The following is a 27,685-nucleotide window of genomic DNA, read 5'->3' on the forward strand; positions in this document are numbered from 1 at the left end:
GTTCTAATGAGGTAAATGAAACTGGAGCCTATTATACAGAGTGAAGTAAGCCAGAAGGAAAAACACCAATACAGAATAATAACGCATATATATGGAATTTAGAAAGATGGTAACAATAACCCTGTGTACGAGACAGCAAAAGAGACACTGATGTATAGAACAGTCTTATGGACTCTATGGGAGAGGGAGAGGGTGGGAAGATTTGGGAGAATGGCATTGAAACATATAAAATATCATGTATGAAACGAGATGCCAGTCCAGGTTCGATGCACGATACTGGATGCCTGGGGCTAGTGCACTGGGAGGACCCAGAGGGATGGTATGGGGAGGGAGGAGGGAGGAGGGTTCAGGATGGGGAACACATGTGTACCTGTGGCGGATTCATTTTGATATTTGGCAAAACTAATACAATTATGTAAGTTTAAAAATAAAAAAAATTTTAAAAAAAAAAGAAAAAAAAATAAATATAAAAAAAAAAACCCTGAAAAAAAATATTTTTAAAAGTGGGTCATCTCTTCCCACACTTCTGCACTCCCACCCTGCCACTGTACCCCCCACTATCCTATTTTTTCTTATCACTCGCTTGTAATTATCTTATTCAATTATTTGCTCATTACCTCCCTATCTTGGTTAGTATGTAAACTCCAGGGGAGAAGGTACAACAGCTCTGATGATTGCATCACCTCCAGGGTCTAGAACCCTATTTGGCACTTAGCAAGCCCTCAACAAACTTCTGTGCGAAACAATGAACAAACGAGGAGCTATGTGGTAGTTTAATTTCCTCCTTCTCCTTTAAATACCCTCCAAGTAGACCCACCTGGATTATAAATCCGCAGGACTAGGTAGAGGGCGTTTAGCCTCGCCATTGGCCGGAATATTTGTCGTTGCTGCTGGCAACCACTGTTCCCCACCAGTCGTGTTGTCGCCCCGGCCCGGCCCCGCCCCTCTCCGCCCCGCCTCCGAGACGCCAAGTTTCTACCCAGTAGTGAAAAACTACGCTTGCCCTTTAAGCGGCGGGGCTTCTAGTCAACTTCATCGGCGGCCGCCGGAAGGGGAAGTTTCGCTGCCGAACTCTCCCTTGCTGGTCCGAATTCGGTGGCGCCACGTCCGCCGGTCCCCGCCTTCTGCACCGGGGGCTGGGGCGGCTTCCGCCTGGACATTTTCCACTCGCAGAGCAGGCCGCGTCGTGAGGGGCCGGGACGGGGAGTCGGGCGGCTGTGGGCATCCCGGCCACCGAAGAGGCGAAGATGTCGGACATCGGAGACTGGTTTAGGAGCATCCCGACCATCACGCGCTATTGGTTCGCCGCCACTGTCGCGGTCCCCTTAGTCGGTAAACTCGGTCTTATCAGCCCGGCCTATTTCTTCCTCTGGCCCGAAGCCTTCCTCTATCGCTTCCAGGTACTGACCGACGACCGGGCAAGTGGCGCCTACAGACCCCAGGTGGCCCCGCCGCGGCGGAGCGTAGACTGACCGGTTGCGGACGCGCGGTGCTTGGTGGGACTTGTAGTGCAGAGGCTCCCGCGGTTTAGGGCGGGGTCCTTTGGTCCGGGGGTCGGGTGGACGGACGGGTGGACTGCTGGCCAAGGGGTCCGAGCGTGGGCCTGGATTGCTGGAGACATGGAGGCTCCACGGTTTGGCCCGGTGGGAAGGGACTGATTTCGTCCTTCTGTTAAGATTGTGCTCCCCGCCCTCTGTGCCCCGAGAAGGCGGCAGTGGGAAGGTAAGACTGATAAGTTGTCGATCTGTGGTACGCCAGTGAGTGGCAGGCTGGGGCCACCTGGAGCACCTGCCCTCCGACCTCGCTCTGTCATCCACGTGGGTGGCATGTGGACGTCGCCTTGCTCAACCACCAGCCGAGTTCTTTTTATGTTAATGGAGTTTCTTCCCAGCAGGAGTGATTTGAAAGTCCGAGGTGCAAAGAGTGAGTCTGTTTATTTGTGTGTCTCCCAAGTCCTTAGTATCTGGCAGGTCGTAGTTGAATTTATGAAGGACCTAGTAGAGTAAATTGCTCCAGAAATGGAATCTTTTTTTTTTTTTAAGCATTCAGGAAACAGTCCAGGGTAATATTTCTGGTAAGCGAATATTAGTTTTCTGGAGGTTTATCTTTATTCACCGGATTCTGTGATTTAAATCTTTAATCAGTGCAGGTCTGATACTAAGATCTGACAGTAATTTCAACACATTGTTTGGACTGTGGGTAACACTCTCTTGTCTTCTCTCTCTTCCCTGGCTATTTATTAGTTTTCTTTGCTGGTTCCTCATCTTCCTGATCCTTAAATACTGTGGTGTACCCCAGGCCCTCTTTCCTGTATTCTCCCTAGCTGCAGGTGATCTCGTTTAGTTCATGGCTTTAAATCATTTCTACAAGCTGAAGTTTCTCAAATACAAATATACATACTTTCAGTCCAGATCTGTCTCACTTCCAGACTTGTACGCCCAACCATATACTTGAAATGACTACTTAGATGACTAACAGACATCACACACTTAATGTGTCCAACACTATACCCTTTCCCCTAGAAGTAAATAGCAACTGCATTTTTATAGGAGCTCAAGCTAATAGTCATGGAGTCATCTTTGACTTCTCTCACATCCCACAGTCTGTTAGCAAATTCTGTTTACTTTTAACAAATATCCAGAATGCAGTCCCTTTTTATTCTCTGTTGCAAGCCATTATCATACCAGCCTTGTTCCTTTCAGTCTTAACTCTAGACAGTTAGAGTGATCCTTTTAAAACATAAACCCATGTCCTGTCGGTCTTCTGCCCAGATCCTTTTAATGTCTTCTCAACTGATTGAGTAAAGTTCAAGTCCTTTGGCCTGCACGGCCCCCTACTGCCTCTCTGAGCTCATCTCCTACTACTCTTCACCTTGTACATTAGGTTCCACAGTGGGATCTTTCTTTTTCTTCAGCACCAAACTCCATCCCTCCTCAGGACATTTGCAGGTGATTTTTCTCTGCTTGAGTACGATAAACATAGTTTACCTCCTTACCTCCTTCAAGTCTGCCCAAATGCCACCTTATTGACATTTATGATTGCCCTAAAATAGTGCCTCTCCTTCACTCTGTCTCCCTTACCCATAATTTTTCTTGCTGCATATCAGCCCTTGATGTTCGTCAGCTGCTTCCCTTCAGAGAATAAAACTCCACGAGCACCACTTGTCTTGGGTACCCCTGTCTTTGTTACCTGGATCCGTGTTTGGCACATAGCAAGTGCTTACTTATTGGTTGAATGCACGGAACCAGTGCTGGCCACTAGGGGTACAACAGTGAACAGGAAGAAAGTAAGAGAGAGGCATGCGATGGTGACTTTGATAGAGTATTCTAGAAAGGCCTCAGAGAATATATTTGAACTGAAATCTGAAAGATGAGCCAGTTTTGGGAAGATGTGGCTCTGGGGACAGTCTTGCAAGAAGAAGAAATAATAAGTGAAAGGCTTAGAGGCAGGAATTAGAATCAGGAAGAAGACTGAATGGTTAGGACAAAGTCAGTGGGAGGGATGAGGATTAGTAGGGAGGACAGAGAGATAGCCAGGGGTAAATACAATAAAGCAAAGATGGAAAAGTAGGCTGGGGCTCGATCGTATACGACTTTGTGGTTGAACTTTAATTTGAAGGCACTAGAAAGGCAGAGCCTTTTGAGCAAAGGACTGAAATATTCTCTTGGCTACTCGTTGTGGGGTGAGGGGAGGCCCTAGTGGCTCAACAGTAAAGAATCTGCCTGCAATGCAGGATTTGATCCCTGCATCAGGAAGATTGCCTGGAGAAGGAAGTGGCATCCCACTCCACTATTCTTGCCAGGAATAATCCCATGGACAAAGGAGCCTGGAAGGCAACAGTCCCTGGGGTCGCAAGAGAGTCGGACACAACTTAGCGACTAAACAACTCTGTGGGATGGACTTGGTGTTGTGAATGGCGGCAAGGGAGGGCTAGGTAACGGGACCAGAGAGATAAGTCAAGTTAGAATGCAGGAAAGATGGTGATTTGGACCAGGGTGTCTCAGAGATAGAAGTGGATAGATTTGGGAGTTGGAGTGGGCAAGATTGCAGCCTAATGGATGCAAAGGGTGAATGGCTGAAGAAGCAGATCTCGAAGAGGTCACTGTTTTCACAGGAGCAACTGAGTGGCTGGTGGAGCTCTTTTCTGAGATTGGGAATGTTTAGAGAGGCTGAGTTTTGGGGGTGGAGGAGGGTATGATAAAGAGTTGTATTTTGGCCATAGTAAGTCTAAAGATCCTGTAGGCATCCAGGTGAAGTTCAGTAAGGCAGTTGGGTATTAGAGTATGATCTGAGTGTGCAGCCAGAATTGCATATTCTTTTCTATTTGTTTTGGTGAAATGTTTGTTGCCTGGGTAAATGCTGTGCACTTTTGCCCAGTGGCATGTTAGGTAATGTGCAGTGGTCATAAATGATTGTAAATAGTAAATGGTCATAAATGAGAAGGGCCTGGTCAAAACTGGCTGTTCAGCTCTCCTTGCAAAACCTTGGTTACATCTGTAGTCAGCTTAGTAAAAGCAAGTCTTTCTAACAGACTATGCCAAGTTGCTTCAGTTGTGTCCGACTCTTTGCAACCCCATGGACGGTAGCCCACCAGGCTCCTCTTCTGCGTTGGTAGGTGGGTTCTTTACCTGTAGCACCATCTGGGAAGCCCTCTAATAGATTCCAGGTGTATAATGTTAAAAACGGTGAACCGATCAGAAAGGTCATCATTCATGTCAAACTTTGCCTAGTTTTCCTACCTTCCTTGGGTTATTTCTTGTGGGCTTGTTATCCTGAGAAGGGGGGGAAGCTGTTGGCAGGAGGCAGGACTGTGCACTGACTGCCCAGGTGTGGAGAGACCAGTATCTGTCCTTTCTTTCTGCTGCTCTGACTCCTGCTCTTTCTGAACAAGTTTAGCTTTCAGACCCACCTGGAGGAGCTCATTTCAGCTGAAGCAGTTGAAGGAAAAACCACATCTGAGAGACTGATGGATGGGGGCAAAGAGTGTGTTACGTGCTTTGTGTAAGAGGCTCATTTTTTTTCTTTAAAATCTGCATCTTTGAACAACTTGGGGATGGTCGATTTAAAATTGTGAATTCATGTTGGAAGTGAGAAAGGTTACTTTTCCTCCTCATCCGTGGGTTTCCTGTGAGAAGCTTGTTGATTTGGAACTCTAACATTTGTAATGTTAGTTCCTTAGTTTGGGTAGATGGAAAGGCATAGGTGTGTGTTAAGACTCATTGTACTGTTGTCCACTGTTCTTCATCCTTCACATCTCACACCCATCAGTCAGCTAGTCCACGGGGATGAAATGGCTCCATATTGGTCCCTGATTAACTGGAAGAGAGATGGCAATTTGCTGCTGCCCTTGTGGTTTCTGAAATGTCTTTCAGGGCTCCCTGCATGGGGATGTTTCATTTCTTTGGGCAAAATAACATCACCGCCTTACATCTGTGTTGGCTTCTTCCTAGTTTACCTCGTTGAGCCCCCACAGTCATCCTGAGGTCAGTGTTACCCCAGTTGATAGACAGCTGCTGTTTCAGTTTCTATTTTGGTGAGTTTCAGATAGTTCTCTTAACTCCTTTGCATAATATCTACCAAAATACACACTGAAGTATTTAACAAAACATTTTTGAGCGTGATTTCTTTCTAACCAGGCATAGCAAATTATTGTTCCTTTTCTGTGAGAGTAGAAAGACTGTGGATTTCAAGTAGTTCAGTCATGGTCCCCAGGCCTGGCTCAGCCCCATTGCTAGCGGCGTGCCCCCAGGAAAGCTGTTTGTCCTTTTTGAATATCGGTTTCTTCACTGAAAGTGTGTTAGTCTCTCAGTCGTGTCTGACTCTTTGTGACCCCCATGGATTATATAGCCCACCAGGATCCTGGAATCCTGGTGGCAAGGGAATTGCCAGGATATCCTTGCCAGGATTCCCCAGGCAAGAATTCTGGAGTAGATTGCCATGTCCTTCTCCGGGGGATCTTCCCGACCCAGGAATCGAACCTGGGTCTCCCACATTGCAGGCAGATTCTTTACTGTCTGAGCCACCAGGGAAGCCCTCTCTTCACTGAAAGTGGGGATAATTCATAAGTTAACTCTGTTGTCACTCCATTGATTATGACATGCTCCTTTAATATTTTTTGGAAGAGTAGGAAAGTACAAATTACACTAAATGAATGTATTGATTATAAGGCACATCCTAATTTTGGGGAAAAAAATGATTATCTTCAAGTTGAGGGAAAATGTTATCTACTTCATGCCTCTCTTATATAAAACATGTAAAAATGTTTGTGAAGCGCCCAGTAAATAGTCTGGTGGATAATCGATTAAAAAATAGTGCCTATTTTTATTTATTAGCCAATTCCTGCCTTTGCTGCCTTCTCTCCTTGAGCAGTAATATTCTAATTTTAATTTGTAATTGAAATGTAACTATGTAACTGCTGAATTATTTTCCTGTCCTATTAAAAGCATCGTGACTGGAAATGAGAAGATACGAACTCTCAATTTTTCTTGTTTCCAGGAATAATAAGAACTGGCACCAGCCAAATCGGTGTTCGGGCCTGGTGCCATATTTGCCAGGCTTTTGCTCATGTTATTGCATTTAGCCTGATGACAGCAAGCCTAGCCGCCTGACACCTGAGTGTGTTGGAGAAGCATTATATAGACACATAACTGGGAGGGGAATGAACTTGGTCTGGGGGCTGAGCATAGAAGTAGCTTCAGGGTTTGGATTTAGAACTTTAGTGGCAAGTGTTCTGGTATGTACAGGTTTTAAATCTTTCCTTTGCAGCGCTCTCCACATTACATGGTTCTGCTGTGGTCTGTAGCTAAGGTTACCCATTAGCTCATAGCTTCATTTTTAAACTTTTTGTTGAGTTACAGTATACAGGCAGGATATGTGTGTATATATGGGCTTCCTTGGTGGCTCAGCTGGTAAAAAATCTGCCTGCAATGCGGGAGACCTGGATTCATTCCCTGGGTTGGGAAGATCCCCTGGAGAAGGCAAAGGCTACCCACTCCAGTATTCTGGCCAAGAGAATCCCATGGACTGTATAGTCCATGGGCTTGCAAAGAGTCGGACACAACTGAACAACTTTGGCTTTCATGTATATGTGTAAAGTAATTGCCTTGTAGCTAGCAACCAGGTCAAGACACAGAATATTGCCAGCATCCCCCAAGACCTTCCTCCTGCTCCCTTCTGGTCACTCTCATCTCCAGGGGTAACTACTATCTTGACTTTTGATACTGTAGATGGTTTTTGCCAATTTTCTTAACTTGTCCATAAATGAAATTACACAAGTATTTATTTTTGTGTGTCTAGCCTCTTTTCAGCAGTTTGAGAGTCACCCACATTGTTGTGTGTGGTTACAGATTGCTCATTCTTGTATTGTTCCCTTGTGTGAACACACCACCATTTATTTACCCTTTCTTCTGGTAAGAGGGTTTTAGGGGGAATTCTGGCTTTGGCTAGGATGAATAGTGAACACTTCTTGGTGAACATAAGCATACATCTATATCTAGGAGTAGAATTGATGACTCCTAATAGCTAGTCCACAATTGAAATTGAGTGGGTTTCATTTGTTTTTCTTGCCTGTCTAGTATTCCCTTCCCTATCCCCTTTCCCCCGCCCGCCCAAAAAAAAGGAAAAGCTGGAGTTTGCTAATACCAGCATTTGGCACATGGGGCTCTTCTTTCTTACTTACTTGATGACCCATGTAGAATTTTTTTTTTAACTCCAAATCAACCAGTCCTTACTGTTGCAGACAATTTTTTGTTTCTGATAGTATAAAAAAAAAAAAAAAAAAAAACTACCCTAGACTCTGGATGGCATTTGTAATGTTTTCAGTAGCATGTTGGCACGTTGTTTGGGAGATTTTCATTCAAGGATGGTTGAACTAAACACTCATCAGAAGTCACTGGACCAGTAGCTGACGCTGATGAACAGTGTCTGGTGTTTCTTTGAAGGCCTCTATGCCAGGGAGCACATGGGCTTCTTGCCCCCATTAAGTGGGGAACTCTGGGCATGATACCATGATACCTCAACTCTAATGAGGGACCTAGCTTTCCTCTTGAAAAGGTGAGTGGTGATGTTTCCTGCCTTGGGGTTTCTGTGGAGTTAAAATAAGATGCTTGCCTGTAAATCCCATGCCCTTTTCACTGCCCCTGGCTGTGTCTTAGGGATCAGGGGATCAGTGCAGGCTTTCTAGGGTCTAAAAAGTGCCTTTACCACTCCCAGCCTTGAAAATAAAGCCATTTCCTTATACTAACTGTCTCCATACCCATTAGAGGAGAGGAGAGCATTTAGTTGGCTATGTTGTTCAATGGGGATTTCAAAAATATATTACATTGTGTCCTTCTGAAATGATGAACTATCTCCTGGTGTTTTCATATTATAATTTTAAAGTAATACAAAGATAATTCCAAGTCCCTTAGGTCAGTGAGAGCACGTATAACTCAAGGGTAAGCTTAATGAACTGGGAAAAAAAGTGCAGTATTTTGACAGTTGCTGATTTCCAAAGCACAGGTGCACACAGTGGCTGAAAATAGTGTTGTGTCGTCAGTGTTGATGAAAAATGTAGTCGGAAAAACCTGGAGGTGTCTTTTCCAAAATCAGGCCTTGAGTAACGTAGAAGAATGTGGGGGTAGATTAAAATGGGAATTTGTAAAAACCAGGTCAGCACATGTCTTCTAAAAGATATTGTAATGATAGTAGTGCACCCACTTTTTTTTTTTTTGGTAAAGCACCTTTTTCATCTACTTTCTTAATTGCAAGCTTTGACAAAATCTGAGTCAAGGAAGGAGAGAGTCAAAGACAAATGTCACAGGTAGATGAAGATGCAAACTCAAAGGTCTAGACATTTCCAAGGCCCCACGGGTTCCTAAGAGCCAAGGACACAGCTCTCTTGCTTCTGGTCTTTTACCCCCAGTGTTTTTCTGAAGCAGAGAGTGTGAATTTGTGGGCTTGCTCTCAGTTCATTTGAGGATTCTACAAGCAGTATAGTAGTACTGAACATTTTTACCAATTTTAATTATACTTCGTAATAATGATGTCACTTGTGAGAGGCTTTGTAAAAATAGAGGCTTAGTGTCATAAACTCCCGAGTCTGGCTGTCTGGGACAAACTTTTCTTAGCTCTACCAATTATTAGCTATTGCTTAACCTTTTTTCATCCTGTTGCCTCATCTATAAAATCCACCTCTTGAATTAGGGCATGCACGTGAACATAATAGCACATTATTATTTTTTTTTAAGCCATTGACCAAAATGGATAAAACCAAAGAGGATATCATTCCTCCTTTACCATGGAAACTGTGGCTGAAGAATGATAACATGTAAGCCCTGGCTGAAATCTCTTGTCTTTTCAGATCATTTCCAGGGCTCTTTCTGTCTGACTGTTCTGTTTCTGTGATAAAATTGTGAATAAACCCAAATGAATTTTAACCTGTGTTGTTTTACTGGTTTAAGCACAAGGTTGCTGGAAAGTGACTTTTCACGGTATGAAAAGTGCATTTTCCCCCACTAGGAATGAAGCTCAGAGGGTTACAGTCCTGTACTTGGAGAATGTGACCTGCCAGCCATGCCTGGCCAGGCCCCACAACGAATGCCCTCTGATCCAGCCACACCCAGATTATTAGCCGTACCCATTCATTTATTGTGCTCTCACAGTTCTTTGAGAGTTTGTACTCATTTTTCTGAGACTAGGGTTCCCTTCCTTGTGCCCACTCTTGCTTCTTTGAACAGGCTCCCCATTATTGAGACCTCCTTGATATAGGGACCCCGTCTTTCATACTCATGCAGTAAGACACACAGCCGTCAAGCCAAAAGCCAGTGTTATGTTGGCTTTTCCAAAAGTCTGGGAAGGCTGCCATCTTCAGCCACTACTATTTGATGTTCTGGAGGTGTTAGCCAGTAAATTAGACAAGAATAAGATACACAATGTTATTTACAGGCTTCCCTGATAGCTCAGTTGGTAAAGAATCTGCCTGCAAGGCAAGAGACCCTGGTTTGATTCCTGGGTCGGGAAGATCTGCTGGAGAAGGGATAGGCTACCCTACTCCAGTATTCTTGGGCTTTCCTTGTGGCTCAGCTGGTAAAGAATCTGCCTGTAGTGTGGGAGACCTGGGTTCAATCTCTGGGTTGAGCAGATCCCCTGGAGAAGGGAAAGGCTATCTGCCCTAGTATTCTGGCCTGGAGAATTGCATGGACTTTATAGTCCATGGGTTCACAAAGAGTTGGATATGACTGAGTGACTTTCACTTTCACTCAGAGTTGAGTACTTGGACTGCATTGAGAGCTTGGGGTCTTAACCAGTGGACCACCAGGGAAGTCCTGATACTGTAATTCAATTTTAAAATTTTTATTTATTTATTTTTGGCCACAGTATTCAGAATCTTGGGCTTCCGGTGGCGCTAGTGGTAAAGAACCCGCCTGCTAATTAATGCAGGAGATGTAAGATGCTGGGTTGGGTAGATCCCCTGGAGAAGGGCATGGCACCCCACTCCAGTATTCTTGCCTGGAGAGTCCCATGGACAGAAGAGCCTGGCAGGCTGCGGTTCAGGGGGTCATAAGTGTCAGACACGACTGAAGCTCTTAGTATGCAGTGCACATTTGAAATCTTAGTTCCCCCAACCAGGGATTGGATCCACACTCCCTTCAGTGGAAGCGCAGGTTCTTAACCACTGGACCACCAGGGACGTGGCCTATAATTCATTTATGATGGGCATAGCTGTAAGCCTGATCCTAGTAAGGATTAGCCATGTACTTCTGTTGTATTGTTTTCAATTTGTCTAGAAGTATTTATTGTTTGTTAAATGATGCCATCTTAACTCCATGGACTTGCAGGTTGATGGGACTGTAGCTGATAAAACTTTTCAGTTGTTTTCTTAAATTATATTGGTGATAGCTCTTATCACTGAGGAGAATGTTTTGCAAGGGTTAATTTTGTTTAGTTAAAAGGAAAAAAAACCCCTCAGCTTAGAGAAACTAACAGCTGTGTTTTATTTTGATCTGGACAGATTTGGAGGCCAATCACTGCCACCTTTTACTTCCCTGTGGGTCCAGGCACTGGATTTCTTTATTTGGTCAATTTATACTTCTTATATCAGTACTCGACTCGACTCGAAACAGGTATGTCATCCCTGGTTTTTTTAAGTGTTGCTTTTGTCTGTTTTGCTAATCCGTGTGTTTATGTAGTGGAGGCATTTTGAGGCAGTTAGCATATAGAAAGAAATGACTCAGGACTTCCTGGTGGTCCAGTGGTTAGGAGTGAGCGCTTTCATTGCAGGGGGCCCAGGTTTAATCCCTGGTCAGGGAACTAAGATCCCACAAGCCACGCAGTATGGCCAAAAAAAAAAAAAAAAGAAATGGCCTAATGATGTAAACGTTCCATAAGTAGTAACTCTGCCAGAACTCTGCAAGGCACTTAGATTGTTTGATTTTTAATCCCCATAGGAGCATCATGGGGTGTCGGCAGCAGCGTCACCATTTTATAGGTGACAGAGACACAAGGGCAGAAGTTCCCACATTTTGTTCATATCCTGAGTGGCTAGGTGGTTTACCTCTCACTTATCGTGACATCTCCCTCATTTCTGTCACATGGCAATCCCTGTTTTTTAAGGCACAGTTGGGCTGAAGTGTATACATCTCCTAAATTGGTGTTGAAAAACACTACCTTATTGCAAGTAAAAGCCTAGACTTCTCTGTAAGTGAAACACTCAACTTTTTTTTTTATTATTATTAATTTACTTTAATTGGAGGCTAATTACTTTACAATATTGTGATTTTTGCCATACATTGACATAAATCAGTCATGAGGAAACACTCAACTTTTAAAAAATATATAGCTAGGATTTATTTATTTTTTGCCATACTGCGTGGCATGTGGGATCTTAGTCCCCCAACCAGGGATTAAATCCTGGTCCCCTGCATTGGAAGTGTGGAGTCTTAACCACTGGACTGCCCGGGAAGTCCTGAGAGTCATTTTTTAAAATATACTTATTTATTTCGGCTGTGTTGTGTCTGAGCTGCGGAATGTGGGCTCTCTAGCTGTGGCATGTGGGCTTAGATGCCCCACAGCATGTAAGATCTTAGTTCCCTGACCAGGAATCGAACCCATGTCCCTCGAATTGGAAGGCAAATTCTCAACCACTAGACCCCCAGGGAAGTCCCCCGAGAGGCATTTTTAAAAACAACTTTATTGGCCTATAATTCATATACATTTCTACCCATTAAGGTGTATAACTCAATGGATGTTCACAGAGCTGTGCAGTCATTGCTGTAATGCGTTTTAGAACATTTCATCACTCTACCCGTTCCCCATTTCTACTCAGTCTCATTTCCCCTGACCCTGCTGCGGCCCTCAGGCAACCACTAACCTGTGTTCTGCTTCTTTAGGTTTGCCTCTTAGGAATTTCTTATAAATGGGATCATATAATCTGCAGTCTTTTGTATGACTGACTTCTTTCACTTAACGTGGTGTTTTCAAGGTTCTTCCGTGTAGTATTTATGATTAGCACTTCATTCCTTTTTTTTTTAATTTTAAAAATAATTAAAAAAAAAAATTTACCTGGCTGTACTGGGTCTTAGTTGCAGCATTCGAGATCTTTAGTTGTGCCACGTGGGATCTAGCTCTCCAACCGGGGATGGAACTGGAGCTCCCTGCATTGGGAGTGCAGAGTCTTAATTGGGAGTCCAGTCTTCTCTAGACCACGAGGGAAGTCCCTCTTCATTTCTTCTTATTGCCAGGTCAAGATGCTGTCGCATGGATTTACCACATTTCGTTGTTCCATTCATAAGCTGAGGGACATTTGACTTGTTTTCTCTTCTTTGCTGTTATGAATAATGCTATACCAGCATTCATGTAGAGAGGAACTTTTGAGATCTTTCAGTTTAACCCTCTCAATTCACAGACAAGAAAACCATGGTCTGGAGCCGTGGTGACATGCCCCACAGGTCACAAAGCCGTTTGAGAAACACAGCTAGGACTGGAGCCCAGTTTACTGACCCCTGTCTGCCTTCCACCATACAGTTTCAAGATAACATTGCGACAAAATGTTTGCCACCTGCATTTTTTCCTGCTTGGCTATTTTAAGTCTCTAGCAGTGTTGGCTGGTTTATAAGGATTCTGATGTGAAACTAGAAGACTGCAATTTGAGGACCAGTTAATTTGTAAATTTCCAGTTGCAAGCTTGCCAAATAATACAGTACTGTAGTTTATGTAATTACAGCATTTTACATATTCAATCTAAAGAATCCTTAGAAATCACAAAGCCAAAACCACAGCAAAAGCAGCACAGCTGTTACTAGAATTTAGAGATTTTGTGAAGAGTTTCAGCTCTGATACATCATCCTGATCCCCTCCCATTAAGCATCCTTAAAACTGTGGCTAGAGTGTGCCTTTGAGGTGGGGTCGGGGGTGGATAAGGAAAAGAGAAGCGACTTTGGCCTGAAATCTAGTTTCTTTTAGGTAGATTTTCTTTCTGCCTTTCTGATACTTGTTAGGTTGTTATTGTTACTTTATTTTTGTCTGTTTATTGGCTGCGGTGAGTCCTCGTAGCTGCGCTTGGGCTTTCTGTAGTTGTGGCAAGCAGGGGCAACTTCGCTGTGGTGCGTGGACTTCTCACTGCGGTGGCTTCTCTAGGCAGCCCACGGGCCTAGAGCATGTGGGCTCAGTAGTTGTGGCACAGGCTTAGCTGCCCCATGGCATGTGGGATCTTCCCAGACCAGGGATCTAACCAGTGTATCCTGCGGTGGCAGGCAGATTCCTTACTGTTGGATCACAAGGGAAGCCCAAATTTATTGTTTAATTAAAAAATTTTAGGTTTTAAAGGCTGGTTTCCATTTATAGTTATTAGAAAATATTGGCTACATTTCCCACATTGCACAGAACCCCCTTGAGCCTGTTTTACACCTAGCAGTGTGTGCCTTCTGCCCCTCAGCTTCATATTGCCCCCCACAACTAGTAACCACCAGTTTGTCCTCTGCCTCGGCGAGTCTGCTTCTCTTCTGTTATATTCACTAGTTTCTTACATTTTTTAGCTTGTTAGGATTGTTTTTAAACAGTGGACTTTGTATCATGTCATTGTGATGGGGTGTGGAGGGGAGGGGAAGTGGCCGAGATAGAGGGACCTTGGCCTCATTCGATTCTTTCCTCTGCCCCTCTCCTAGTCTGCCAGTGGGAGGCGTGAGGACCATCCTCAGAAGGGAAAGCGGGGCTGTTGTCCATTCTTCGGCCCGTAATAAGACAGAGCCCAGGACGTGGTGTAGCAGAAATAACCCTTAACTAGTAGTTAGGCTTCACTCTGCTTCTAAAAGCCAGGTGGCTTTGGTCAGGTAGCTGTACTTCCTCGTCTGTAAAAAGGGGTTATAAGTCTTCTCCTTCTCCCTCACTTGGGGGAGGAGGAGGAAGAATCAAGGCTGCGGAAAGGTGTGGCTTTGCGCTACTCTCCCCACCATCGTTGTCTTTTGCTCGAGTGTGAGCTCCTGGAAGATGGAGACTGAATCGTCTCAGTAAGCCCAGTGCCGGACCGAGAGGTAGCGTGTGTGTGTGTGAGTACAGCCTCGTGGGGAGGAGTCACAACGGTAGGCAGTATGGACGTGATTCCTCCCGATAGAGCTTACGGGCAAGTGGGTGAAGAAGGGATGAGCCAGGCAATCACAAATGCGCCTCCATCTCGTGATGGGAGCTGAGAAGGAAAGTCCAGCAAGCAGGCTGTGAGGGGCTTCGCAGTAGCTGTGACCTGACTGTCCTCCCTTTGGATCTCTTCTGGCTCCTGCCAGTTGAGCAGAGCATGTAACGGACTGGAATTCAGTCAAGAGGGCACAGATTAGCCTCGATTCCCAGGTGACTTTCCTCCACGGCTTTACTGCAGACGTGGTTTTAGGCTGTAAAAATATGTTCTTTTGCTTCCGAGGAGTGATTTAAAAATATTCTCATGTTTTTGCTTCCTCTATAGTTTTTTGAAGTATTTCTCAACATTGAAGTTCCTTTGTTCTGAAATTCCGAACCATGACATTTGACTTATTTTTGTTTCCAGGAGCTTTTGATGGGAGGCCAGCAGACTATTTATTCATGCTCCTCTTCAACTGGATTTGCATCGTGGTATCCTTTCATCTGTTATTTGGGGCCAGAAATAACCAGTTTTTTTTTTTTTCAGGTTTGGGAAATAGGCAGGAATCTGTAGAACATTTCCAGTGGTAGTTATTTGCATCTTTATTTACTGTAGTTAATGATTAAGAATCATTAAATCTTTCCAGTAGCGGTTGTAAATCACATAGTCCCAGAGTGATGCCTTCTCTTGCTGTTGTCTTTGTGGGGTTTTTCCACATTTGGTTGACTTTGATTACCATCCCCTCTTCTCGTTCCCAGTTCTCTGTGTTCTCGGGTGTGCCAGCTTGTTGACTGCCGCACAAAGAGATTCTGTGCCGTGAGACAGCTTTCGAAAGCTGCGGTCCTTATCAGAAAACTAATTTACAGCCAGCATCCCTTCCTGACTTCAGTGCCGTCCGGTACCTCAGTCCCTCTGTGAGGGCCCGGCGGGCCTCTCTGCTTGCTGTGTATCAGCTGCTGGTGTCAGCAGCTTTGCGGCTTGCAGACCTTCCCAGGTGGTGAGTGCGGCAGAAGGGGCTTGTCGGCTCCAGCCCGGTGCAGAGTTGGGGAGCTCAGAATGGCTCTGGGGCTCAGCGTCCACTGAAACCTGACCAAGAGCCTGAAAAGTGTGGCACTTTGCACGCCCTTTCCCCTCTTCTAAGGGAAGATAAAAAGCTTGTTTTGGACTTCACCTGTGCTGGGGAGCCCTGAATGAGAGTAGAAGCATTAGCTATTTCAGGGGGCACAGGCCCCTCCATCTCCTAATTGCAGTGGCAAGGCACAGAGGACACAGGCGACCAAACTGAATCATGGGCCAAAGCAGTTAATTTCTAGTTTCTTCATCATTGGAGAGTCTAATAGTGTGCTCACAGTGACGGTGATTAGATACCTTTGTGTTCTGGGATGTTTTAAGCAACCTGAACAATAGAGAAGTGTTTTTCCTTCCGGAAACTGAAATGAAATGAACTTTTATTAGGTGTGGAATGCTGTGTTTGTGTCTGATCTTTAACTTGACGAACCAAGATTACTGGCTTAGCAATGGATATGCAGGTAAGTGTCCCTTGAAACTGTTTGCCCTTTCGTATGTTTCAGATTTATTGTTAATGTCCTTCGACAGAAGTTTAAACTTGGAAAGAAGTTTCACTTGTATTACATTGCATTAATTATATGGTATTTTGAAGATTCTAACGTGAGTTACCTAAATCATTACTTTCCTTGCTCATTTCTGGCTTCTTTATTAAGTGTGAACGTTGAGAATGATGGTTATCCATTATTTTCTGTGCATGTACATGGATGTGTATTTTTTAAAAATAGAGAATACACCAAAAGTAAAGCTTTTTGCATATTTTTTTCAAGTAACAGAACTTGACCCTGGTATTTCTGAATCTATCCCAAATAATGTAATTGTATTTTATTAGAGGATTTTAAAGCATGCATTGCATGTTTAAGTAAAAGGGCTGATTTATAATTGTGGTGAGTTGAATTTCTTTTCTGCATTTTGAATAGCCATGTGAGAATGTATTTGGAGGAGAGAGGTTAAAAACAAAAAAGATGGATTCACGCTAAGCCTCTGTTTTTAGCCTTATCTTTACATGTTCACTTCTTTTGTTGCAGTTGCTGATGATTCCTCTGATCATGTCAGTACTTTATGTCTGGGCCCAGCTGAATCGAGACATGATTGTGTCATTTTGGTTTGGAACACGATTTAAGGTACTCTAACCTAGTTGGGAAAATTGCCTTTTCATCTGTCTCTGCAGAGATCTTGCTTTTCCGCCCAGAGGTGTACTTTCTGACATGTCCGGCAGAGGTCACTGCAGAGCAGTAAACCATCAGCAGGCCCCTTCTCCCCTCCTCAGCTCCCCTGGATTTCTTTAGTCAATCCCACCTCCTTTGCTGACCTCACTCCCTCTCCTCAGGCCCCTCAGGCATGTGTCCTGAGTGATCTCATGGATGTGAGTGTGGTAGAGGGAGGGAAGGAAGGATACTCAGATGGAGCCCTCCCTTTAAAAATCTCTTCTTAATCATTCCCGTTAGGTATTTTACATTTAAGCTGAAACAGATTGGGTTTTTGCCCCCCCCAACACTTCCCTTTGTGCCTCCTCTCACAATTTTCCACCTGTAACATCGTTTTGATTTTCTTCCTCGTGTAAATCCTGCCCATTCTTAATCTGAGTTGGGACTGAACATATTTCTTCCTCTCCTGCCTGGAACTGGTCTTGCCTTTGTCTTCTGAAATATTTTGTGTTCTTCTTACAGTCCTTACCACATTCTGCCTTCAAGTTATTGATATGTAACCCTCTCTTTCCAAGTTTGTGATATTTTTGTAACTTCTTTAGTTCTTAAGTATGATGTCTTGACTCTGTTAAGGGGTGTTAACCTCAAGTAAACAGGCCGCCAGATATATCTCCAGACAAGACGAGTTTACTGGGGACCGGTAGAGAGCTTCTATAGCCATGGCAAGCCACATCCTAGTCCCTGCAGCCGGTGATAGGAGAGTGCTTTTATAGAGAGAGGAAAAGGAAGTCAAGAGGGCTGTGATAAACAAAGCTTTTCATTGGCTGAGTCCTTATAAGGAAAGAAGTCTGTCTTCCTGTTGGGCTCAGCTGTTGAAACAGGACGTGAGAGCTCCCCCTTCTGGTCTCCCAACCCTACTTAATTGAGGTTTCTGTTCATAAATTTTTCACAGGGGCTCAAATGTTGAATGCATCTGGAGAGCTGTCTTATTTAGGAGAGTAATAGTTCAAGGTACTGATGTATAATTTGATAAGAATTCAAAGTAACCGTGAAATACGTAAAAGGAGACTCTAAAACAATGAGCTGTTTTGTAGTTGATTGGTAACAATTAGCTGGCTGGAGCCTTCCTGTGAATCTTATTGTGGACCATTTTTTTATTAGCATCCACAGGCCATTCATCTACTTTCTAAAGCTGTTTGTTATAATTCAGCAGGTCCTGTATTGTAGCTGAAAACTATGAGCAAAGTACTGTCTCTCCAGTTGCTAACAAATGAATAAGTATAATTTTAGATGGGACGTTTCAAGTATACTAGGAGTGATGCTAGATTGAGCTAAGGAATTTCTGCAGTGACTTTTCCAAAGGATGTATAAAAACCCTTGTCAGGACAACCTTACCCAGTTCAGCCCCCTGGCAACTGTATCCTCTGCAGGTGTAGTTATTCATGTTTCTGTATATTCTCTCCTAGGCTTGTTATTTACCTTGGGTTATCCTTGGATTCAACTATATCATTGGAGGCTCGTAAGTGATAGTAGATTTATTTAATTTCAAATTAACCCTTGGAAGACTTCCATTATTCTTTATGTTCCTTCCCTAATCTTTATAACACTTTGAAGATTCTTAGCATTGATGATGCTTTTGAAATAATTTCATTTGGATGTAATCGATTAAAATCTCAGGGTTTTAAGCACATTTAGCACTGAATGGTTTTTTGTTGCTGTTAGTTTGTTGTCATAGGATAGCTTCCATATATGTGTTTTCAAATAAATATTTATTTCTGGATTCACTGTCCAGATTGAGCAAGTATAGACCTAATTTTATCTGAGCTGTCTCCTCTGTGCATAAAATTCATATTTTAATTTTTAAAGCATTTCCAAAACGCCTTGGAAACTGCTCACCAGTCACAAGAATGCACAGATTATCAGATGGGAAGTTTTGTCAGTGGTTTGATAGTACGAAAGTTTGGGCCAAACGGTCAGATTTCTAGTCTGGAATTAGACCTGAGGCTTAGGAAAACCTTGAAAGGATCCATTCAGAATTTTGGAAGGAGGATTTCAAGATGTGGCTCTTCTAAGAACTCCCATTTCTTACACTTCAAAATATTTTTAATGTTTTAAAACAGATTTTGATAGTACTAGTTCTTAACCTGGTGATGTCTTTGCTCTCTGGGGTTCTAACTTCTGCTGCATATCCCTAGGCAGAAGGGAATGAATTGGGTAAACAGACTCTGTTAGAGCAGAGCAAGTCCTGGGCTTTGGTCTGGGAGCAGTTGTAGAAACTGATGAGTCCCTAACAGGAAGGATGTTGCAGGTGGAGACGGAGAAGGATGTGTAACAGTAAGAGTGGATCTGTAAAACCTTGAAGTGGCTTATATGTCACCCATGGGAAAACTGAAGAAGGGCCATGCTTATTTTAGGTTTACAAGGTGAAGCTCAGCTTTCCAGAGTGATCTCTGTGGTGTCCTACAGTCGGGGACACAAGAGGCGAGGGAGACGTGATCCATGGCTCCAGGAACAGGAGGAGCGGACATTTTTCATTCTTCCTTGCTCCTGTGACTCTCTCTTGCCAGCCTTCAAATATACCCCTGTTTTGCAAATACGGTGTTTGTGACTGAAAGCGTTCAGAAGCTTACAGCTTCCCCCCACCCCCCCACCCCTTCCTGACGCAGGAAAGTAGCAAAAACAATGTTTTGAGAATGGGCTGGGGCTTGAAAGAGATGTCAGAGAGGCAGCTGGCCTTGAAGAGCCCAGACACCATTGGTTCAAGAGGATCGATTTTGCTTCTCATTCAGAATGTGCACGCCCCTCAGACTGCACAAGGGCTCACTGTTGAGCTGTCACAGACTCCCAGGACCAGAAATGAGCTGCCACGAGGGATCTCTTCTCCCTGCTATTAGTTAAAACTTGCTGCGGCTCACTTTACTGCTTGAATGTCTTAAAACTCATCTGGCTCTCTGTTTGCAGGGTCATCAATGAGCTAATTGGAAATCTTGTCGGACATCTTTATTTCTTCCTCATGTTCAGATACCCGATGGACTTGGGAGGGAGGAATTTTCTATCCACACCTCAGTTTTTGTAAGTGCTTCTACCCCGTCTTGTTTGACAGTGCCCACGGTCATCTGCCTCCCGATAAAGACTCCATGAGGGGGTAGGAGTTCCCTCTTTGTCTGATGGGGAAAGGGTGAGCCAGCCAGGGACTTGCCTCGGTCACTCCAAGCTGAGGCCCGCTCTTCTCCTGGAATCTTCTTCTATCTATAAAACCCCAAAATGGCCTGTATGTCAGCCATGGGAAAACTTAAGAAGGGCTGTGTTTATTTTAGGATTGCAAGGTGAAGGTCAGCTTTCTAGAGTGACCTCTGTAGTCTCTTACAGTCAGGGACACAAGAGCCTGAATCCAGGCTCCAGGAGAAGAACAGGGAGCTGTGGGCTCTGTTGAGCGGGCGGGGCGCTCATGTGTGGCTCCAGTATGAGCATTAGGGGGCCAGGGTGACAGAGGTGCCAGTTTTACCCAAGATTTCAGCTGAGGAAGGTGTAAGAGGGTAAGTAGGTCCACCGGTTAGCAGTTTAAAGCATTTGTATATTTAGTATCACAGACCAGAACGTTGTTACAGTGAGAGGCTGGAGGGCTGTGTCCTGCTGCCTGTCCTGTTAGCAGGGTGTACTTAGGGAGGAGGCTGAGGGCCCATCTTTGGTTTGGAGGCAGACTTGGGTCGGAGTCCCATTCCCCTCATCGACCAGTTTGGATATTGGGAAAGTGACTGAGTAAATTCCCCCCAGCTTTCTTTCGAGTCTGTGAGTTGAGGGGTGGCCCCGTCTCGCAGGATGGCCGGAAGTGGGGTTCACCCTCGCCAGCACAGTAGTGGGTGCTCAGTAAACGTAAGCTCTCTCAGCCTCACTCCTGAAGTTGGGGCGGGGTGGGGGGCGGGATTCTGACGCACACTCCCACCCGCTCAGAGATGCTGACACACTTAAGTGTGTAAGCAGTGTGACCATCCTGTCAGGGAACCAAATGGCTGTTGGAGACGGGACCAGTAAAATCGCCATCTGGTGTCGCAGCCGGCCTGACAGTCTCTCCTGATCTCTGGTCGGGCATATGTGGTGATAGCTTGCACTTAGAAGCTTAAAAAAAAAAAGCGAAAAAAACTCTTTTCACGTCTTGCTCATTTTAATGTTGTGCAGTTCGCCATTCTTCCAAGGGGCCAATGAGGCCAGTAAAACGTGAGTGCCTCCCCCTGCCCTCACTGTCATAGGCTAGAGGAAGGTATTTGAAAATCCTTCATTGTGAAATATACAGAGAAATAACACTATTGTTGTGTATGTGTGTCTTTTTCTTCGTTTTTCTCCCCCACTTCATTAAGAGCATGAAAAGAAACTTGTTTCTCGTCTGAGTCTTGAGTTGCCTTCAGGCTAAAAAAAAAACTGATGACCAATCTGCTTTCTAATTATCAAAGGACACAATAACAGCAGGCTTGGATTTTTAATCTAGGTTTATCAAGTCTGATGGCAGATGCATCATTAAAAAAAAACAAAACTTGTTGCTTTGGGGGGCAGCCAAGAGTTATTTTACTTTAAACGGCTGTATTCTGATGTAATGGCTTGGAGACATTTCTCAGTTGTGGGCAACAACATGTATGCGATTCTAGTGGCAAAACCAGCAGCCCACTGGAGCCTGCCTTCCTCATGAGCTTTCCCTGTTGGTGGAAGCCCTTCTGTGAAATTCTGCATAAAGATCAGATGACAAAATGTAGCTCCTTACAGAAGCAGTAACTGCTTTGAAATTATCATAAATCTTTGTTGATTATGTATAATTGGGTATCTTTTTATACTAATTACTTGCATTTAATTTCACTATCTGTTTAAGCAGTGGCGATGGCTTCCATATTGTCTCAGAGTCAGAAGCAAAGCAAGACAGCCCTGGCGTTGCCTTTTTTAAGTCTTCCAATTTATTATATACTTTGGAGGAATGTTATTTGTGCCAGAACGTTATGAATGTTGGGAAACCAGTGCTTGGAAATACATGTTGATTTAATGATCAAGCTGAATTTGTTTAAAAGGGAAGATGTGAATTATAGAATTCTAAGATGTATCACTGTTTTGCATTCTGCTTAGAAACGTAGACAGGGACTTCCCTAGCAGTCCAGTGGTTAAGAAAACGCACTGCCCTGCAGGCGGCAGGGCTTCGATCCCTGGTTGGGGAGCTAAGGTCCCACTCGCTGAGAGGTATGGCCAAAAAAATAAAAGGTAGACGGATCCTCTTCCGTTGTTTTTGTTTTTACAAGGCGATTAATTGTCTTTCTGCAGAGGGAACGTACAGCTAACAGGGTTGATGTGTAAAGACACGAGGACTTTGGTCACTAACTGCTGTTGTCTGAATCAAGCGCTCTATGCTATGGGTGGCGGCAGGTGCGGGCTGTGGGACGGGGTGTGAGCTTGAGGCAGGCTGCCTGGGTTTAAATCCTGCCTGTCACTTCAGAAGAGCTCGACTCAATTCTGCCTCAGTTTTCCCATCTATAAAATGGGGTAATAGTAGTACCTGTTGTAGGGCAGTTGTGAAGATGAGATGCGTTTTTAAACAAGCAGTACCCAATGTGAGGGAAATGCCTTATGATAAGGTTGAGCTCCTCAGACTTCCTGCTGTGGGCAGGTCACCCCTCGTGGTTTGTTTTTGGTGCCAAGTGAAAGTGAAGTTGCTCAGTCACGTCTGACTCTTTGCGACCCCATGGACTGTAGCCTACCAATCTCCTCAATCCATGGAATTTTCCAGGCAAGAGTACTGGAGTGGGTTGCCGTTTACTTGTCCGGGGATCTTCCCGACCCAGGGATTGAACCTGGGTCTCCCGCACTGCAGGCAGATGCTTTACCATCTGAGCCACCAGGGAAGCCCTTGGTGCCATGAGGGGTTTAAAACGGGATATCAGATCACAGTCTCTTTCTTCAAGCCAAAAATCAAAGCATCAGGATCTGATAAGTGGAACAGGTGAAAATAGATGCTCAGTTGACTAATAATCAAGGAAGGGAAATTGTAGGAAAAACTACTGAGAGCATAGAGTCCTGGGTTTACATTTTCTTAGCTGTTCTGTGACTCTGAATTTATTAATATGTAAGTTGGGAAATCAGCTAACCTTTTTGGGCCTCAGCTTCAGGCCCAATGAGATGGAAAGAATGCAGTTGAAGGACACACAATGAATGAACTTGAACACATGCCCGAACTCCAAGACAGAAAGCCGCCTTCTCCACTGTCCCTTGATGGACGCGAAGAACCCAGTTGCATCATGGAGATGCCGTGAGGCGCTCAGACACTCTGGTTGCGGATTTGTCCTTGGAACTGAATTTACTTAGGGCCCTTTGAGCAAGCTAGCTACGTATTTATATAAACCAAAATGCTATATAGATGGTTCTTTTTGGTTGCTGGGCTTGTGGGTGTTGACGTTTTTGTTTCCATACTTACTGTTCCCACATAAATTGCTTTTGTAATCAGGAAAAAAAAAATTCAGAGTGTGAAGTTAGTGTGAAACCTTAGTTTAAAAAAAAAATCATAAAAAGTGAGTGCCTTCTGTGGTCAGGGCATGGAGTCCACCGGGACTTTGGACTGTAGCCCACCAGGCTCCTCTGTCCACGGGATTTTCCAGGCAAGAATACTGGAGGGGATCCTCCAGGGGATCTTCCTCCAGGGGATCTTCCCGACCCAGGGATCGAATCTGTGGCTCCTGCGTTGCAGGTGAATTCTTTACCCACTGAGCCATCAGACAGAGTTAAATGAGACATTGTCCTCAGCCTCTCCGTGGCCACAGATGAACGTAATTCGATGTGACAGATGCCATGGGAACCCCGGGGAGGGAGATAAGGATGGACAACTACGTGGAAATGACTTTGTGGTTTTCTCTCATTTTGTGTCTCATCCACTCTGCTCCAGGTACCGTTGGCTACCCAGCAGGAGAGGAGGGGTGTCGGGGTTTGGCGTGCCCCCAGCTAGCATGAGGCGAGCGGCCGATCAGAACGGCGGAGGCGGTCGACACAACTGGGGCCAGGGCTTTCGGCTCGGGGACCAGTGAAGGAGCGGCCTCCGCCTGCCCACCAGCCTCTCCACTCAGATGACGTTTCCTCCCAGCTCGGGGTGACCTTCACCACTGAGTTCTAGCTGATGCTGTTGGATCTGACCCACACTGAATGTAGTCTTTCAGAACAAGACAACAGTTTTTTAAATCCTGGGGAAAAAAAAAAAGTGTTCCTCGAGTTTCATGATTCTCATTCAAGTCCTTACTGCTAAGAAGAACAAATTATCAACTGTGCAAATTTCAGAACTGGCCGTATTACCATTATTAGTAGTATTATTTTTGATGTCTTTTTTTCCTTTTCCATCTGAGTGATGGGTTTTGGCAGGTCCGACTCTGCCGGCAGCAAGCTGGGTGTCTGGCATTGGGTCACCAGACCCCTGTCCACCGGGCTCTTACCTCTTCCTCACACACACGTCTCCTTCCTCCTTTTTCCCTCTCCCACATTCCCAGCTAGAGGAGTCTGCCCGTAAAATGGTTCTGCCTCTGACCAGCTCTTTATTTATTGACCTTTGCCACAGCTTGGCCACAGAGACTTGTTCACAGCATTTTGCAGTGGCAGAACCGTAACCCTAGGGCAGAAGCCAGAGCAGTGGACGAAGAGCTCCCTCGGCCTTTGGAGTTGCCGTGACCTGCTGTCAGTTGTCACCGTTTGCCACCTCATCAGCTATTTTGATTAAAAAAAATAAAAGCGCCGCTGAGTCAGCGAGGACTCCAGATCGGTATTAATGGGGCACGAGAGGCCCTGCTAGGTGTTCTTTAATCCCAAGTTAAGCGATCAAAACTAGTGGGGTTGCACCTTTCATAGGGGTAGGCATCTTGTGTAGGGCACTGTGTGTACCCAGAGTAGTGGGTTTGCATTGTGCTAGAAAATTCCAGCTCACATTGGCCACAGGGAGAAGCTCTTGTGGCATCTGGTCATTAATCCTGCTTTGTTCTCATTCTGGGTATATGTTTATTGAGTGGAGGGGAGAACTTTAAACCCTATTTAAGTTGTCTTTTTTTGGGGGGGATAAACCAGCCCCCCATCTTCACCCCCATGGCCATATGCTTCAGTTAGTTGTGAGGAGGGTGCAGCTCCTTGTATGTAGATCTTATTTCAGGAGGTGTTATAAGCACATCTAAGTGAATCACGTAATTCTGGGTTGTAATGGCTTTAGACACATCTGTGTTTGAAGGGCTTTTTTATTTCGAGTCATGAAGGTACATCAGACCAACTTCAACACCCACAAGTCTTCCCCCCCTCCCCCCCGAAGGTGGGCTTTTTCCATCAGAGCTAGGCTTGTCACCAAATAGTTTTTATTTTGAAGGCTATGATGTTCAGCACAGTTTTCTCATTTTATATTTTTATTCTGAAAGTGAACTGCTTAGGAGCAGTGCTGAGAGGCTGCCATACTCCTAGTCAACTAAAAAGTCTCTGGACGTTGGCCGCGTGGTTCTGTATGGAAGCACTGTGCACTCATAGGATGACTCTGAAGCAGTGATGTGTGTTATTCTAGGAAATGGCGATTTGAAAACATCTCCTCGGTTTTCATGAGGCTTGTTTGCGTGTACCTCTCCATATTTAATTTATATGATAACACAGGAGACGGGGAGAACATGAACCCCAGCTGTCACGTGTTCTGCTGTTGACCTGTGGCCACAATAAAATTTACTTGTGAAATTTTAGAAGCCCTTCTTCCTATTATGTCGCCCTAGCACCCACCAAGAAGGAGTGGAGACTCTGTGTGTGTGTGTGTGTGTGTGTGTGTGTGTGTAAGAAGAATCTCATGGTAAGTGAGCTAGTTTCCTGCACACCCTCTCAGCAGCTCAAATGCCCAAGAGCAAGAGTCTTTCTGAAGGTTCCAAGTGTTGTTTAGAATTCTTCAAGGCCAAGTGTTCACTACGTTCTTCCATTCAAGCAAATTTAAGAAGCTGATAATCGTATTAATTTTTGTCTGGATTACCTCGGAATAATTTTTGCCATGCGAGCTATTTGAGATTTGCTTTGGCAAGGCGAGACGTGACAGTGGATTCTCTTTGTGAAAGGGAAAAGAAATCCTGATTTTGTATAGAGATTCTTTTTTTGTAACTAATCTTTTTATTGGCAAAAACTATAAATTAAAATGTACAACCTGATGGTCGTCTGTCTTAAGTTTCCGTATCGCTGCTCTGCTGCCTCTTCTAGATGGGATGTGGTTTATGTAGCCAGTCATCTCTTGGTGTCCAGTGTGTGTTGCTGTGATAGCGACACAGCAAACATTTTTGTAGCTACTTTGGTTCACGTGCTGGAAAATACCTGTAGGATTCATTCTTGGAAGCAGGGTTTATAGGTTTTCATTATAATGAAGCAGGATGGGGCTTCCCTGGTGGCTCATGGTAAAGAGTCTGCCTGCCAGTGTAGAAGACACGGGTTCAATCCCTGATCAGGGAACATCCCACCTGCCACAGAGCAGCTAAACCCATCCACCACAGTTACTGAGCCTGTGCTCTATAGTGCTGTATAGAGCCCAGGAACCACAACTATTGAACCTGTGTGCTGCAGCTACTGAAAGCTGCGTGTTCTAGAGCCTGTACTCCACAATAAGAGCAGCCACCATGATGAGACCATGTACTGCAACAAAGAGTAGTCCCTGCTCGCCACAACTAGCGAGAAGTCTGCACAGCAACGAAGACCTAGCAGAGCCATAAATAAAACTACATATAAAAAAGAAATGAAGCAGCATGCTTCAGAGCATCGGATCAGGGTTTATATCTGATTGTAGTATGCTTTATGGCATTTCTGTCACCTCCACACATGTGTCTCGGTCTTAGAATTAGAATTCACTTAATTCTCTTATTGTGAAACAACCCACAGGCCATTCTGGAACCATCCAAGTCCAGCCCAGGTCTTATGTGGGCCCTCTTCGTTTGTCACAAGTTGGGTGATGGGAAGGAGCAGGGCTGTGCATCCCCATCTCATACTGGAGAAAGGCCGAAAAAATAGGAACTGCTGGACTTGTCTCGGAGGACAGCACGTTGCCAGTATCACCATGTGCTAAGCTAGTTAGTCCCTCAGTCAAGTCCCAACTTTGTGCTTCCCCATGGACTGTAGCCCACCAGGCTACAGTCAGTCCTTGGAATTCTCCAGGCTTGAGTGGGTTGCCATTTCCTTCTCTAGGGGATCTTCCTGACCCAGGGATCAAACCTGGATCGCCCGCATTGCATGCAGATTCTTTACTGTTCGAGCCACCAGCGAAGCCTGGTGTGCTGAGCTACCTTTGGAGTAACACTAATGTAATAGGTGAGGCTGCAGCTGCGAACAGTGGGATCTGCAGTCTGCTGTTTCTGAGATCCTGGCCCCTTTGAAATTTTCAACATTAACTTCACAACAAAACCTAACCTTTGGAAAAATTTACTCCTCTCTGTACTGTTAGTATCTTGAAAGTCTGGGCTGAGAACATAGTCTTCCTGGCCGTTTGTGTGCTTTCCATAATGGCTCTGGTGATTCTGATTGGAACTGGAGGGAATGTCATGTCATATAATTCCTTCTGTGTATAGTTAACACCCAGAATACTTTCACACGTTCCTCTTATTTTCCCACCTCTGTTCCTTAGGGTCAGAGAAGGCAATGGCAACCCACTCCAGTAGTCTTGCCTGGAAAATCCCGTGGACGGAGGAGCCTGGTAGGCTGCAGTCCATGGGGTCGCAAAGAGTTGGACACAACTGAGCAACTTTTCACTTTCATGCATTGGAGAAGGAAATGGCAACCCACTCCAGTGTTCTTGCCTGGAGAATCCCAGGGATGGGGCAGCCTGGTAGGCTGCCATCTATGGGGTCGAACCGAGTCGGACACAACTGAAGTGACTTAGCAGCAGCAG

The 27,685-nt window shown here is 44.8% G+C and overlaps 1 protein-coding gene across 3 annotated transcripts; it reads left to right on the forward strand.

The window, feature by feature from the left end:
* The first annotated feature begins 952 nt into the window (after window positions 1-952).
* Window positions 953-25,964, forward strand: DERL1 (derlin 1). 3 transcript variants are annotated; one of them, XM_027560930.1, is made up of 8 exons: window positions 953-1,400; window positions 10,991-11,102; window positions 15,011-15,075; window positions 16,087-16,113; window positions 16,678-16,773; window positions 18,264-18,316; window positions 19,759-19,869; window positions 23,708-25,964. In XM_027560930.1, exons 1-8 carry the CDS (start codon window positions 1,248-1,250, stop codon window positions 23,844-23,846), a joined length of 756 nt encoding a protein of 251 aa, XP_027416731.1. In that variant the 5' UTR covers window positions 953-1,247; the 3' UTR covers window positions 23,847-25,964. The 3 variants fall into 3 exon arrangements, with proteins under 3 accessions (XP_027416731.1, XP_027416733.1, XP_027416732.1); XM_027560932.1 differs by lacking the exon at window positions 953-1,400 and adding an exon at window positions 1,600-1,722 and having other exon boundaries at window positions 23,708-24,122; XM_027560931.1 differs by lacking the exon at window positions 953-1,400 and adding an exon at window positions 1,711-1,923 and having other exon boundaries at window positions 23,708-24,122.
* Window positions 25,965-27,685: the final 1,721 nt, after the last annotated feature.

Source organism: Bos indicus x Bos taurus, chromosome 14 (assembly GCF_003369695.1).
Source record: "Bos indicus x Bos taurus breed Angus x Brahman F1 hybrid chromosome 14, Bos_hybrid_MaternalHap_v2.0, whole genome shotgun sequence".
Taxonomy (NCBI): domain Eukaryota; kingdom Metazoa; phylum Chordata; class Mammalia; order Artiodactyla; family Bovidae; genus Bos; species Bos indicus x Bos taurus.